The sequence below is a fragment of the Myotis nattereri genome, assembly GCF_964212035.1.
Source record: "Myotis nattereri genome assembly, chromosome: 8".
NCBI classification, from domain to species: Eukaryota; Metazoa; Chordata; class Mammalia; order Chiroptera; family Vespertilionidae; genus Myotis; species Myotis nattereri.
Window position 1 is genome coordinate 27384409 of NC_138083.1, and position 15462 is coordinate 27399870.

General features: G+C 41.7%; 1 protein-coding gene across 1 annotated transcript in view; it reads left to right on the forward strand.

Moving 5' to 3' along the window:
* Positions 1-15462, forward strand: part of HAO1 (hydroxyacid oxidase 1) — a 59736-nt gene that overhangs the window by 18534 nt on the left and 25740 nt on the right. Inside the window, exon 3 of the mRNA XM_081097985.1 lies at positions 10930-11185. Coding sequence (XP_080954111.1) covers positions 10930-11185 — 256 coding nt within the window. The remainder of the gene's footprint in view (positions 1-10929; positions 11186-15462) is intronic.

Here is a 15462-nt window from a genome sequence, read left to right on the forward strand (position 1 = left end):
GGACCTTACATTCCGATCATTAATTCTCAAAGTAGACCTGTGAGGTGATTATCATTTATCATTCTCCTCACTGACGTGGAAGAAAATCTTGCCCTTGACCAAGGTTAGAGCTGGTCAGTGGTTAGGATGGGGTTTGATCTGTTCCACTCCAGTCTGACCCAGTTATTTGTCATTGTTCATGACTTTTATCAGTTTTACTAGGAAGAAACAAAAGTAGGAAAGACTGATGGAGAGAGGAGAGTTCACTTTAACTTTGTCCAAAGTACATCAATTAAACATTTGGAAAGGGATACTTTCTTTGCATCATTGTAGTAAAAAAAAAAATCAAATTTTATTTTACCATCTTTATTTTTAATCTACTTCAACTGATTTATGTTTTGAACCTTTGTTGCCAACAATCAAAAGTCAGTGGGACATGGTCTTTCTTCATAAATACGTTACATATACATAAACACATATATGTACTGTATATGTCCATATACATGCATATAGATGAAAAATTATGGACCTCTTTTATATACATAGGCATAAATACATATTATACATGTAAAGTGTATAATTCATATCTAAAATTTTTCAAAACTGATATTCCATGTTTAAATAGCTAGTAAAAATTAAACTTTAGCTATGTCCAAGACCAATGTCAAATGGTATAATTTCTAGGACTTTTGCACCATAAATTAAGCTATTGGGTAGCTTTCTTGAGAGGATAAAATTTCTTCTTCTCGAGTTATTAGTGTGCCTGATGATGAAGTGTAACAGTGCAAAGTCAGAGGCCCACACGTGTATAACCAACCCTGAGGTTGTTAAACTGAGGGAGGCTGATAGAAGTCGTCGTGTCCAAACTTGATATTCTTTGAAACTGTTTTAAAAGGCATCTTACTGTGGTATGGACCGCATACAATCTGCCAGTTATGCCCAGACCTCACAACTCAGTAAAATGACAGAATAAGAACCTGGGAATCATTACAGTACAGCTAATGTTTTAGTCTGTTGCAGAGTTCTGCCCCAGAGATAAAGCGGAAGCAAGCAAGGGAGGGCTAAGATGTCATTGGGACTGACTGTTTCTCAATAATATTTCCACACCGTGAACAAGAGTTCTCAGGGTATAGTGGCAGGGCGATCGCTCATTCTTTTACTGCACAAATTCAGACAATGGACCATCATGAAATCACAGGAAAGATGAAGTCTGGTTTCCTGGCCTTTCTTGGCAGTGTTTACATTGATTATGTTCCCTAAATAGTAAATTAAGATTTGTTTGACCACTTCTAAGTATTTCCAGTATAATTGTAGTGGAAGGTTTGTTCTTCTCTTGGATTACTGCCTTTAGAACATTCCTTTTCTGAGTAATCGCAATGGTAATTTTAGGCAGTCATAGAACATTGTCAATTGTGTCTCTAACAAACCCGTGTACTGGTAGTTCCTGTGCAAAGGAAGGCTGAGACACTCACTGGATGTGAGGGTGCACATTTATGCAAACATTTCTGTGTGTCAGAACCGCACAACTGCTTGGTACTTTGTCATTGCATATTTTCCCCATTCGGTAATGACTTCCGGTGCAGATGACAAAACACGTTTTCTTAACAAAATTTCAGCACAGCTGTTTTGATGACTAAGTTTTGCAGGAGGTTTTTAATCAAAGGTACCTAAAAAAAGCACTTTAGCTCTTTGAACATATTACCCCTTTTCTTTCAAACACATAATTTTGGAAACCAACTCATCTTTCCCATAAAGCAGAGCTATTTTCAAAGGAATCATTTGGACCCAAAGTAGCACATTGCTTCATTGTTCTGCTCTAACCTGGGCATGTGATTGTCCCACATGAGTCTATATTCCACATTACAGACATTTACTCTCGTATCTTATATTTTCCTCTGTTTATTGTGATAGTGGTTGTGAATGAACATCATTCTCAAATGTATTATAACCCCCTTCCTTGTCAATCCTAGCATAATGAACTTTAGTTTTACCTGATGATTCAGCATCTTACTTACACTGAGTGGCCAGATTATTATGACCACCTGACATTTGTAGACAAATTAGCCATACACTGCATTGTATGGGAGCCGAAGACCTGTTCGAACACCTTTGCTGTCTGCAGTTACCAATATGAAACGTCTCCAATTCGCACAGGAACACAAGGATTGGACAGTCGAGCATTGGAAAAAAGTCATGTGGTCCGATGAATCACGTTTCCAGTTACATCATGCAGATTGCAGAGTGAGAATTTGGTGGAAACAGCATGAAAGCATGCACCCCACATGCATGAGTACAACTCTTCAAGCTGGTGGGGGCAGTGTTATGGTTTGGGGCATGTTTTCCTGGCATGATTTGGGCCCTTTAATTTGTGTGGAACAACATCTGAATAGCACAACATACCTAAGTTTTTATCGTTGACGATCAAGTTCATCCTATCATTTTGATGGCGTATCCCAATGGATGGCTTCTTCCAACAAGACAATGCGCCATGCCACGGTGCTCGTATTGTGCAGGAGTGGTTTCAAGAATATGAGGGAGACTTTACCTTGCTTAGGTGGCCCCCACAATCACCAGATCTCAATCCAATTGAGCATTTGTGGGATGAAGTTAAAAGAGCCATCAGGCAGCTGGTTCCACAGCCATCAAATCTCACAGAACTGGACAGTGCTATTCATCAGGCATGGTGTCAGATTCCTCGCATCACCTTTCAACATCTCGTGGAGTCAATGCCAAGAAAAATCGCTGCAGTACTGAAGGCAAAAGGTGGCACAACAAAGTACTGATGGGGTTGTATAATCTGGCCGCCATATATATATACACACACACACACACACATACATACAGTCTCCCACATTCAAAGGCTGTTAAATTGCGTTGTTTACCCATATCCTCAGAAAAAAAAAGTACTTCTACTGTCGTGGTAAACAACCTGCTTCCCTATTTATAATGGCCTGGCCCTCTAGCAACTTCAGCGCAAAATTATAGCTAATTAGCCTACAAACATCAGGTGGTCATAGTAATCTGGCCACTCAGTGTATATGTGTAAGACTGTTGGACCTGACATTAAACATTTGGAAGCAATTCTACAATTGGTAAATTGTGCCTTCTCAGCTTTGAGTAACCTCTCTTCTTCCTCATCTTCTGCCGTTTTACTTTTAGTTTGGCATTTGTTTTTGCTTCTAATCTAAAATCTAGGACACTGGGCAAATCCTAGATCAGCAAGCTTATAAAATACATGTGATGAGGGTGAAGTGTGCTGAAAGGTGTTACTAAAATGCAATTTAATACCTTGACTTTAAAACTAGTAAGAGATGAATGCATGAGAAAATGTGGCAAATATACCTGTGCTTCTCTCCAGAGGGACACCTGTGGAGGGGAAAGACAGATTCATCAGCAGAATGTGACTGGCAATTGGAAACCATGCACTACCATTTTCTATAAGGTCTATCTTCACTCGAGCCATCGGGTATCTCCCGTTAACTTGGATGAGTCCTTGTGAACGAAAATGTCTACCTTGTTTTCAAAGTATCCTTCATGAACAAAAGCATTGGTATCATTGGCGAGCTTGTTAGAAATGCAGAATCTCAAGTTCCATCTAAGACCTACTGGGTCAGAATCTGAATTTTATCAACATTCCCACGTGATTCCTATGCCCATCAAAGCTTGAGAAGCACTGGAAAGTCTAGAATGGAAGTTCCTGTTGCATCCCAACCAAAGGCATAGTTCAAATCCTCAAGATGAAACAGTATTAGATGTGGCATGAATAGCATTCTCATTAAAGACCTTCTAAGATCTTCTTCTGAGAGGCAGCTGATTTCAGGAGAACTGCCCGAAATACAGCAGGAAGTCAGAAGCAGACTCTAGAGAAATGAGGGAGATGCGTATAAAGTGGTTTTCAATAAAGAACCAGGGCAGGTAGACTTAGTGTCCAGCCCGCACAACTTAAGTTCTTATCTTCTCACCTCCACATGCTGATGACTGGGATCAGAAAGAAACATTTTCATTAAGGCCTGAGGTAAAGCAAAACCCTGCCAAAATCTAGAAGCACATTGCATTTCATAGCCATAGGGAGGATTCTGCCAGTTCATGATGTTTTGCAAAGCTCTAGCCCATTAAAATCACTGTACATTGGAGTTTAGGATTTGTACCAACCCAGAGGTGACTGCATTTATATCTAATATGAGTTGATCTAAACCTCTGTAGTGAATTACAGGTTCCATAACATAGGAAATTGCGTTAACTCTATTCACCCGTGGTTTGGGGATGCTGAGCTGCACTCAGTCTTATGCCAACTCATTGTAGACCCTGACAGCATTTCCCCACCCTAGGGCATGTAACGTAACTCTAACAAGAAGCTTGATTGTGAGCAGGTCTGAGGGTAACTTTTATTCTGTTAAACAGAATGCACCAATATTTTCCAATGACATTATATATAATAATGACATTAACCACATTTATTTCCATATAATTATACTTACAATTGCATTGCAAATGAAAGAGTGTGTGTTATGTGCTATTGAGTTGACTCTGACTCCTGGCAGCCCTATGAATGAGTGATGTCCATAATTTCCTGTCCTCAGCAGCCCACCCAGCCCTGTAGACTCGTGCCTATGGCTAACTTATTCTCTGCTCTTCCCCAGTAACCATCTGAGTGCTTTCTGACCTGGGGTTCTCATTTTTATGCTCTCTCTCTCTCTCTTAATTTTTGGGCTCTCCTCATAGGGTTTGGTTTTCAAAGTAAAATGAAAGGAAAATGAATGAATAAGAAAAGAGAGTACAGCCTAGCTGGGTTTTCTCAGTGGTTAGAGCCTTGGCCTGCGGACTGAAGGGTCATGGTTTCGATTCTGGTCAAGGGCACGTACTTTGGTTGCAGGCTCCCCAGTGTCACCATCACCAAACACCTGCAGAATGTAAGTGCCCCAGCAGGGAAATGAAAGAGCAAAGAAACAGAAGAATGTAGTGAAAATTTTAAAAACATTTCTTTCAGGTATTATTGTATGATGACTGGACTATGCAAACACTACAGCCCTTTAGCTCTACTCTGCAGTGCCCACCATAGAAGTCCATAGGCAGATAAGAGGTAGGGGTGGGGTGGGGGGAAGCCTGATTCTGCTGCCCCTCAGTATTGTTTGCGGTTGTTTTGTCCCTGGCTTTTCGAAGTGATGTGCACCCTGGGAATGCAGGAATTATCTCCTTTGACATTCTCTCCCTACATAGGACCTAACAGGGGTGGGCAAACTTTTTGACTCGAGGGCCACAATGGGTTCTTAAACTGGACCGGAGGGCCGGAACAAAAGCATGGATGGAGTGTTTGTGTGAACTAATATAAATTCAAAGTAAACATCATCACATAAAAGGGTACGGTCTTTTTTTTTTTTTTTTTAGTTTTATTCATTTCAAACGGGCCGGATCCGGCCCATGGGCTGTAGTTTGCCCACGGCTGACCTAGGAGGTAGCCCCTTGGCCTGGAGAAGATTCCTGTCTTTTAAGAGTGTTCTTCCTTAGGGTGGTGAGCCTTTGACACCATATGTGCAAGAGACAAGAGGATTGGGTGTCTTGAGCATGGAAACCATCGCAGAGGAAAGCTGAGTGTGGAGAAGTTGAATAATGATGCTGAGAAATCCAGGTCCTTGGCAAAATGAGGAACATTTTAAAAGTTATGTAGGAATTCTTTTCCCAAACAGTGTTAGGCATTTTCTCGGTAACCCTTAACAATGCACGGCTTCAGAGTTTACACAGAAAATGTCCGTAGACATTGTCTCAGTGGACTCTCCAGCAATCCTATGAGAGAACAGGGCAGCAGCTACGGCCATAGCTATTTTGCAGATGACATGTGTCTTGTGGATGGCAAGGCTGGGACTGGAACCCAGGCCTCTGACTCTCAATCCATTATGTCCTGTTGTCTCTCTATAGATGTTAAAATATAGATGTTATTTCCTAGGTTTTATATATAAAAAATCTTCAATGCTTTTGTTCTTGTCTTTGATGCTTCAATGCCTGATAACTTACTAGTGTCTCTTTTAGTGAGTGGGTTGAAGCATTTTCCTCTAGCAATGGCATAATGTATTACTGTTACCTCTAAATAAAGAAGAGAAAGAAATGTCAAATATGAACCATTTGAATATATCATCAAAAGCAGCGATTTTCAACCGGTGTGCCACAAAAATGTTTAAATGTGTAATACCTGATTATTTAGCCAGGGGCACTGACCTCTTTTCCCTTAGATTGTCAAATAAAAAATGACAACAGCCATCAGATCAATAGCCACCCTGTACAAATGAATCAAAATTATACCTTTTTTTTTGGTCAGATCGGCAAAAAATATAACATGTTTTTTTGGTGTGCCACAGAATTTTAGCAATTAGTGTATGCATGCCATGAGATGAAAAAGTTTGAAAGTTGCTGACCTAAAGCATTAAAAATTTCGGTGTCTACCCTTAAAGATATATGTTAGGGATGATAAAAGAGGGGTGAGTGGAAGTAAGGAAATGGAGTTGTGCCATATGGGATCAATGTTTACTTGATGGTGTAGCCTCCGGGATATGTTAGCCAAGATTTTTAGACTTGGGTCAACATTAGAGACCTCATCATGCCCAAGAGCCAGGCCTTGCCTTTCTAGTAACGTCACCTCAGATGTGGTCTCTGTTTTGCCAGGACTTGCCAAAGTGCCACTTGCAGCAGAGTGCCCCTCACATTGGGAACAGGACTCAATGCAAGCTGACCCCTGTCCTTTGTCAAATAAAATCTGACAGTGGCTGCTTTTCAGAGCAGCAGGTCAGAGTTTCATTGTGGAAATGAATAGGGAGAGAAAACAGACTTCAAAAACATGTGTGCTTTCAAGCACTAAGCTATCATAGCTCTAATAAGGATTTCTTAACAAAGTCTGACTATGCTAGGTCATTCATAAAATTGAAAAGTTTGTAAGTTTTGGCCCCCAAAGAGTAGTGTAAGCTAGAAGGGTATATCTGTATGTCTCAGGCAGAGGTGGTCATTTGAAGTATTTAGCAACTAGTACAGCAAAGAACTCTGACCAATAAGAAAATAACCTCAGGCTCATCCAGTGTAGCTCAGTGGTTGAGCATTAACCTATGAACCAGGAGGTCACGGTTCGATTCCAGGTCAGTGTACATGCCTGGGTTTTGGGCTCAATCCCCAGTGTGGAGCATGCTGGAGGCAGCCGATCAATGATTCTCTCTCATCATTTTTGTTTCTATCTCTCTCCCTCTCCCTTCCTCTCTGAAATCAATAAACATATATTAAAAAAAAAAAAGAAGAGAACATCAGATGCTTCTCTAGTGCTCTCACAGGGCTCTGGATGCCCCCAGCTCTGCCAGGTGTTAACCTTTAAATTGCTGGGTTGGGGATAGGATGCCAGGGATTCCTTGGGAAGAGACTGGAGTGCAGGCACATTGAAGAGACGCTGGAGGAGGGACTATTTACTTTAGAGCCGTGGTTATTTACCAATTGGAATGGAAGTATTTCAGTATTTTAATAAGCAGAATTGTTATTCTGGTACATACCAACTTAATCTGAGATCTGTCCTTAGTGGAACCAGGCAAATTTTTGATATTTTCTCTGAATGGTTCTTACCAAATTTCAGGATCCCTGATCTCATTCTAACATAAAGCTGTGTTGAAAACAATAGATGTAATTCATCAGTAATTTTACTTTATCACAGCAAATAATCACAAGTGAATGGGATCATAGTGCTCAGTAATACATGCTTCAGGGAGCATGGATCCTTTTAAGTTTTGTTGCTATTCTCCCCTGGGAGAAATATCTTAACCTCAGCTCCAAATATGTCAGCACAGACTCTGATGTTCCCCTGGCATCCAGGAAGAGGTCTCACTAAATTCATCAAGTCACCAAATATTTACTGACTGCCTACAACTGGAAACAAGGTAACTTAGAATTTTAGGGAACCCTGACTCAAAGGTTCAGCTCCTATGATTTAGTCATTGGAAAATAAATACTTAGCACCAGTAATATCAGGAGCCATTAGTATTGGAGCTGAGAGACTCAGGAAATAGATGGCATGGACCAGCCTTGCTTTTCTCTGGACATATATGCCAAAGGATGTTGGGCAAAATGTTTGTGAGCGCTGACATGCAAGTGTGATGGTTTCCCTAAACTTTAGGGGATGTAAATATCTTTGATGCATTGGTTTGTAGGATTTTAATGGTCTATATGGAATATATATATATATATATTTTTTGAGTTTTTTAAAATTTTTTTTATTGATTTCAGAGAGGAAGAGAGAGGGAGAGAGAGATAGAAACAACAATGATGAGAGAGAATCATCAATCAGCTGCCTCCTGCACGCCCCACACTGGGGGTCGAGTCCACAACCCAGGCATGTGTCCTGACCAGGAATCAAACCGGGACCTCTTGGTTCATAGGTCAATGTGCAAACACTGAGCCACGCTGGTCAGGCTCCTTTTGAGTGTTTTTGATCTTTATTGGCTGAGCTGCTGATGCCTTTGTGTAAACTACAAAGTGGTGCCCTAACATGTGATGGTCCATTAGCTGGACCCTTTGTGTGGCCACACTCTGCTCTTACAGTGTAGTAGGCTTTGCCTACTGTTTCCGAGTCTCCATGCTTTCCCAGAGTTGGCAGCTTGGTAGTGTCTCTCAGGCATGTGGCAAACCTGCTTTCTTGGTTGTCCATGGCCCTGAAGGATGGAGGTGCATTGATCTATGCTTGATTCCAGGGGAGTCTTTTGGGCACTTGGGAGTTCTAGGAAGATCCCTTTGGGGAGTGGCCAGACATTCTGTGTTCTTCTCCAGCTCTGCTGCCCATGTCTGTGTGTCCTTTGTTAGGTCACATCCTCTTCAGGACATAATTTCTTTATGGGAAATTGATGGTTAGGGGATTCTGACCCAAGCAATCAGTGTCCCATGGTGTTCCTTCCAAATAGCAGTGATGGTCTGAGCTTCTCCATATTTACAAATCTTAGTAAAGATCAGACAATGGTCTATCAGTGGTTCTCAACCTTCTGGCCCTTTAAATACAGTTCCTCATGTTGTGACCCAACCATAAAATTATTTTCGTTGCTACTTCATAACTGTAATGTTGCTATTGTTATGAATCGTAATGTAAATATCTGATATGCAGGATGGTCTTAGGCGACCCCAGTGAAAGGGTCATTCAACCGCCAAAGGGGTCGCGACCCACAGGTTGAGAACCGCTGGCATATATTTTATTACTCAATAAGATGTGGGCTGTTGGACAACATTTTGCAGCCATGAGTCCTTCTGAGAGAAATTATCAAAGCAACACTTGGAGCGAACAGATTAGTGATACATAGACAATATAATCTGCAGCTCAGGTCTTCATTATCCGGCCTATGATCTGAAGAACAGGGATAAGAAACACCATAAAAGGCACAGAAAAAGTAACATGTATTGAAAACAAAATCCATTTTATTATTATTTGAACTTAGCATTTTACCACCAAATGATAATGCAGCTACTTAAATATCAAAATGTGGTCCGGGACCAGCAACACCAGCATCACTGGCGCTGGTTCCAAAGGCAGGTACTTGAGCCCCATTTCAGACCTACTGAATCAGAATCGCTGGGGGCAGGATTTACAATCTGTGTTTTTGCAAACACTCCGGGTGGATTGTCCTATAAAGTTTGAGAAGCATGGAGACTTTATCACCTCTTAAAATTTCTTTATAAGCAGCAGATCACTTGATTCTCATCATCACCCTCTGTGTCACTTGCACAACTACTTTTATTCTCATTTTATCTGTGGTGGGCACACAGATGAGTTGAATGACTCAGGGTTATATAGTCAGTTTTATATGTTTATTATTTGTCTCTTGGCATGTTTGGTATATGACATATAAACATTATGTCAGTTTCTACTCCATTAAAGTTGACCCCAATTTTACTACCTATTTTTGGAGCAAGGATTATTACCTATGTTCTTTCAAGTTCTCTGAGATAAGTAGAGTAATCTATCTAATGTTTCATTTATTTGCTCATTTTTTTTTGATATCTTGCTCAAAGGGATGCGAGGAAACTGTTTCTACTTGGGGTGTCTAGTATATGTATTTTATAAAGTTTTAAAAGGCAACATAAATGGTAGAGTATACCTTTAACAAAATACTTAACGATAAATTTTAAAAAGTTTAAAATTTAAAAATATTATGACATATATATATATATATATATATATATATATAGAGAGAGAGAGAGAGAGAGAGAGAGAGAGGAATATCTATCTATCTATCTATCTATCTATCTATCTATCTATCTATCATCTATCTATCTGACTATTTAAGGAATTGCCTCATATACTTGTGAAGGCTGGCAAGTCCAAAATCTTTAAAGTAAGCTGGCAGGATGCAGATTCAGAGACAAGTTGATGTTGCAATTTGAGTTTGAAGAAAGACTGCTGACAGAATTCCCTCTTCGTCAGGGAAGGTCAGTCCTTTCCTTAAGGCCTTCGACTGATTAGATGAGGCCCATCCACACATGGAGAGTAATTTGCCTTACTCAAAGTATGCTGGTTTAAATGTGAATCTCATCTAAAAAAATAACTTCACAGCAATATCCAGACATGCTTAAGCCAATATCTGGATACCATGGCCTAGCCAAGTTGACACCAAATTAATGATCACAAAAATATTACCTTTAATGGAGTATACATTTCATTTTAAATATGAACTCTATTATAGCCAACCCCCTAAGGTTAGATGTCAGATTTTTCCCAACCTTTTTATCTTACATTTGGCACACCTTTGACTAAATGACTCATTTTTGTCTTCAAGATAAATTCACAGTGTGTGGGAAAAAATGAATATTTCTAAATTTTAAAAGATTTTACTTCTTTTTGCCAAATTGCCCTTGTAGATTCTTTACCCCTTAAACTACAACTGAAGTATTCGGAGTGGGAAAATACCAGGCTTGCCTTGATCTTCTCCTTTCTTTCTTTCTCAGCCTGCAGGTCCCTGGGGACCGGCATGATGCTGAGTTCCTGGGCCACCTCCTCCATTGAAGAGGTGGCAGAGGCCGGTGGCGAGGCACTTCGCTGGCTGCAGCTGTATATCTACAAGGACCGTGAAGTCACCAAGCAGCTCGTGCGGCGGGCCGAGCGGATGGGCTACAAGGCCATATTTGTGACAGTGGACACCCCTTATCTGGGCAACCGCTTTGACGACGTGCGAAACAGGTTCAAGCTGCCTCCACAACTCAGGTAACCACTGATCTCTGGTCTCCTGGGCCCCTGAGATATTCTTCTAATTCGCTTTGCTCTTGTCATGAGCCAGTTCAAAAAGTTTTCTCTAGTTTCTAAGTGAGTGGCTTAGGGAATTGGTTCTTCATAGAATGTTGCACCATGAGTATGGTTGAAAGGGATCTTGTCTAGGGCTGACAGGGTCTGGATTCTAGGGATAGTGTCCTTGCCAAATATCCCCATAATTTCCATCAAATCACACCCATCTAGTGGGTGTCACATGCTTGAACTATAAAAGAGGGATAGAAATTGCCCATATACTTATAAAAGTCAACTACAGTTATGTATCAGAGTACATTAAGGGCTTGGAGAAGTATGAATTGCCATATGGATAGAAGATACTTAATATAGCCCAGGATACAATTTTATTGTGATCCCAATATCCTAGGTCTTGTTGAAATCACAGAGCCACCTAGTGACTTTTATTTTTCATTGTATCTGGGCTAGGAAGATTGAAGAAAACTTAAAGAGTGGAGACAAAAGGAGCAGTATGCTTGACCCCTCATCAACTACTTCTATGAGCAATGACCCCCTTTTTAAATTTATTTATTGATTTGAATGAGAGAGAGAGATTAATTGTTGTTCCACCCATTTATGCATTCATTGGCTGACTCTTGTAGATGCCTTGACTGGGGATCGAACCTGCAACCTTGGTGTATCGGGACGATGCTCTAACCAACTGAGCCTACCTGGCCAGGGCTGCAATATCCCTACATAATCATAGGTGAACATTAATTCATATATTCCCAGGTTCATTCATTCATCCACTCACTCATATTAGCATAAACAATGTGTCTAGTAATCTATGGCTGAACAATGATGTTTTCATTAGGTCAGTCCGCTTGCGCAGTAGCAGGGAATTGTCCTTTTTCCTGTAATAATTTAGAATTAGGATAATCTTTAGTAAAGCTGGGACTTCAGTGGAGTTTACTAAGAAAGACCCCAACCTCCCTAAACTACAGACCTCTTTTCCCTTTTATTCTATCCTTCCCCAGTTCCCACCAAAATCTGCTCTAAGGATTGTTCATAGCAATGTGTGACTGACAACCTTCAGGGCTAAACACATTTGAACAGGAATCAACATATTAGTTGTAATGGAAGACATTTTGATGATGGGATTTCCCAGCCTCCATGGGAGAAGAGGAAACAACGAGGGATGCCTTCTTTGGATCCTAGACCTCATTTACATGGGCTGTTGCTTACTCTGGCTGCATGTAACGTTAACCCTTCTAAAATCTGGAAGATTCAAAATCAAATCAGCATTCCATACATAGAAGGTCGCAAAGACTGTTGGAAGCCAGGAATTCCACATATCACAACCAGAGAGAGAGAGAGAGAGAGAGAGAGAGAGAGAGAGAGAGAGAGAGTCCTTATACAGTCCTGGGTGTCACACAACTGTCCTATAGCTCTGCTGAGTACGTACCTAACTGGGTATAAACTAGTGTGCATCAAATCTTGCTGCTGAGCCCTGTGTAAAGTAGCTGTGCGATGTTCTCAACCTCCAGCGGGTTTAGGATATTATTTCTGCATGTGGTACCTTCAGTGGCCAATGACAGAGGAGAAAGTGCTCTCCCATCAGACATGCCTCCTGTTTCCCAGACCAGGGTTACCCAGACACCCTTGTCTTTCTAAGAAAATAAAAGTAAAAGGCCCCTGACATATTTCTACGTTTTGCCAAATTCATCAGAAAGTAGGTGGCTTCAAATTTCCCTACGATGAGATCTGTATTCACATTATTTCTCTGTTTTGATTACCTTATTTTTTTAGACTTTCTAAAATTAGTATGCCACTCAAGGCTTCTTACAGGAAACATTCCTCATTATTTTCCTTTTGCCATTTCTAAAGGAGTTTGCTATTTTTCCCTCCTCCTGTTAATATGACTAACAACAACGACAACAATAATAACAACAGCAGTAGGGTTATTTCTGCAGCTTCGAAAGCACTTTCTCGCTCTGGGTGACAAAAGGTGTTCACAGTGGCAGGTACTTAGACGTGGGCGATGACGCAGTTGCTGCTTCTGGCTGCTATGTCTTGTTCCTTCGGTGCCACGCCACTCAGTCAGGAGTGGGATTTGCTTTCCCCCCTTTTCCTTTGCTCCCGGGCTCCCACCCAGATGACCCATCAGACCATGAGACAGAGGCTCTTTTCAGCTGTCCATGTGCACAGGAGTGGCTTGTCACACCTCCCATCTACAGATGATCAAATAATGAGCAATACACCCAGATCACTGAGAACGCAGGAAACACCCCAGGGCTGGTGCCGCACCCCCAGAGCGCCCTCTGGCCTTGCTGGTCCTGGTGGACTACAGGCGGGCCAGCTCCTCTGGTTGGCTTCCCCGCGGCCCACACTCAGCAGTCGAAGGCAGAGCCCACTAATGGGAGGCCCAGGCTTCCGCCTGAGGCCACATACAACCGAAAAGCTCCTCTGTTCCAGCCTGATATGAAATCAGGTTTCTTTCCGCAGCTGACCTGACTCATAGAAGGTGAAGCCGGGCTTTGCAGAGTGAGGTTTGGCAGGCGAGGGAGGCAGGAAATCCAGAGGAGAATGAGTCTGTAAAGCAGTGGCTCCTTCCAGCCCTTGCTACTTCCTCTGCCGCTGTGGGGGAGGGTTCTGACTCTTGGCATCTGGGACCAGCCAGAGTTCAGGAGTTTGGTAATCTCTGCTTGGTTTATATGCAAAACACATGCATGTGTGTACATTCTGCATGGCACGGAGGTTCCTGAAAGTGAGGGGCGGTTAGGAGAATACTCATCTGCTCTTGGAAGAACCCAGGAATGATGCCAGTTCCCTAGGCTGGTGCCAGAGGCTCTGAGGCAGGGCCTTTTCTGTCTCCACACCCCAGGGGACAGTTCATTTTTTCTGGGTAAAGATCTGGCTCTTTGGTGTAACGCCAGGGCAGATGAAAGAGAAGAAAAGGAACTTCCAATCATTGACTATGTTCAAGATAAATCATGACACCTACCCTTCCGGTGATTTGCCTGGGGACATGCTTCCTTAAGCCCCAGCATGATTTATTGATTATAGCAACCAGAATAGCTCACACACACAAAAGGATCAGACTGCCATTGTCTTCCCAGGTCTCTCACCATAAAAGTAGCCTACGAGGCCAACATGAGCAGGCCCCCCATTGCTTCCTGGACCTCATCTCCTAACATCCTCATCCCTACTCACTGAGCCACATTGGCAACCCTACTCTTCCTTCAACACACCAGGCGTGCTAGTGCCTTAGGGCCTCAGAATTGATTCTTCCCTCTGCCTGTGATAGCCTTCCCCCAAATCAATGCACTACTTACTTCTTTACTTTTCCTATGTTTTTATATCAGGGATGGGTCTACGTGTCTTTATATTGGGAAAGCAAAATAAAAATAAACAGTAGAGATCAGAATAGAGACACAGTATGGATGGGGATCTTGGAGAGGATTTGGGGAAGAGAAATATTTGTGAAGGTGGACTAGGTATATGGCTCAATAGCCTCTGAATTCTTTGGTTAGAAAAACATTCACAATATAACTGTGTTACACAGAATGAGGACCTCCCAAAGATGTCCATGTCCTAATCCTTGGAACCTGTGAAGATGTTATTTACATGGCAAAATGGACTCTGAGGTGGGAAGATTATCCTGAGTTCTCTCACAGACTTAATGCAGCTAAGGGGTCTTCATGAGAGGGAGGCAGGAGTGTCCGAGTCAGAGAAGGCGAGGTGATGATGGAAGCAGAGGTTAGAGTGATGTCATCTGGAGTCAGGGAACATAGGTGGTCTCTAGAAGCTGGAACAGGCAAGGAAAGGGATTCTCCCTCAGAGCCGCTGGAAGGAGAACGGCCCTATCCACACCTTGAGTGGAGTCTAGTGGGAATCATTCTGGACGTCTGGCCTCCACACCTGTAATATAATAAGTTTGTGTCATTTTAAAGCCTCTAGGTTTGTGATCTTTTGGTATAGCAGCAACAAGTAGCATACCCAATAACACCGATCTGCTCATTTCCTCTACAAGGTAGCTTCTCAATGAAGCTAAATTTGATTACCATATTTTATTTTCAAGTCAACTCTCTACCAGCTCACTTACCTCTTATTTTGCAGTACTTTTTAAAATGCATTTATTCATTTATTTAAATCTTCAGGAGAGATATTTTTAAATTGAGTTTTAGGAGGGGGAGAAATTGAGAGAGAGAGAGAGAGAGAGAGAGAGAGAGAGAGAGAGAGAGAGAGGAAGAGACAGAGAGAGAGAGACTGACATTGAT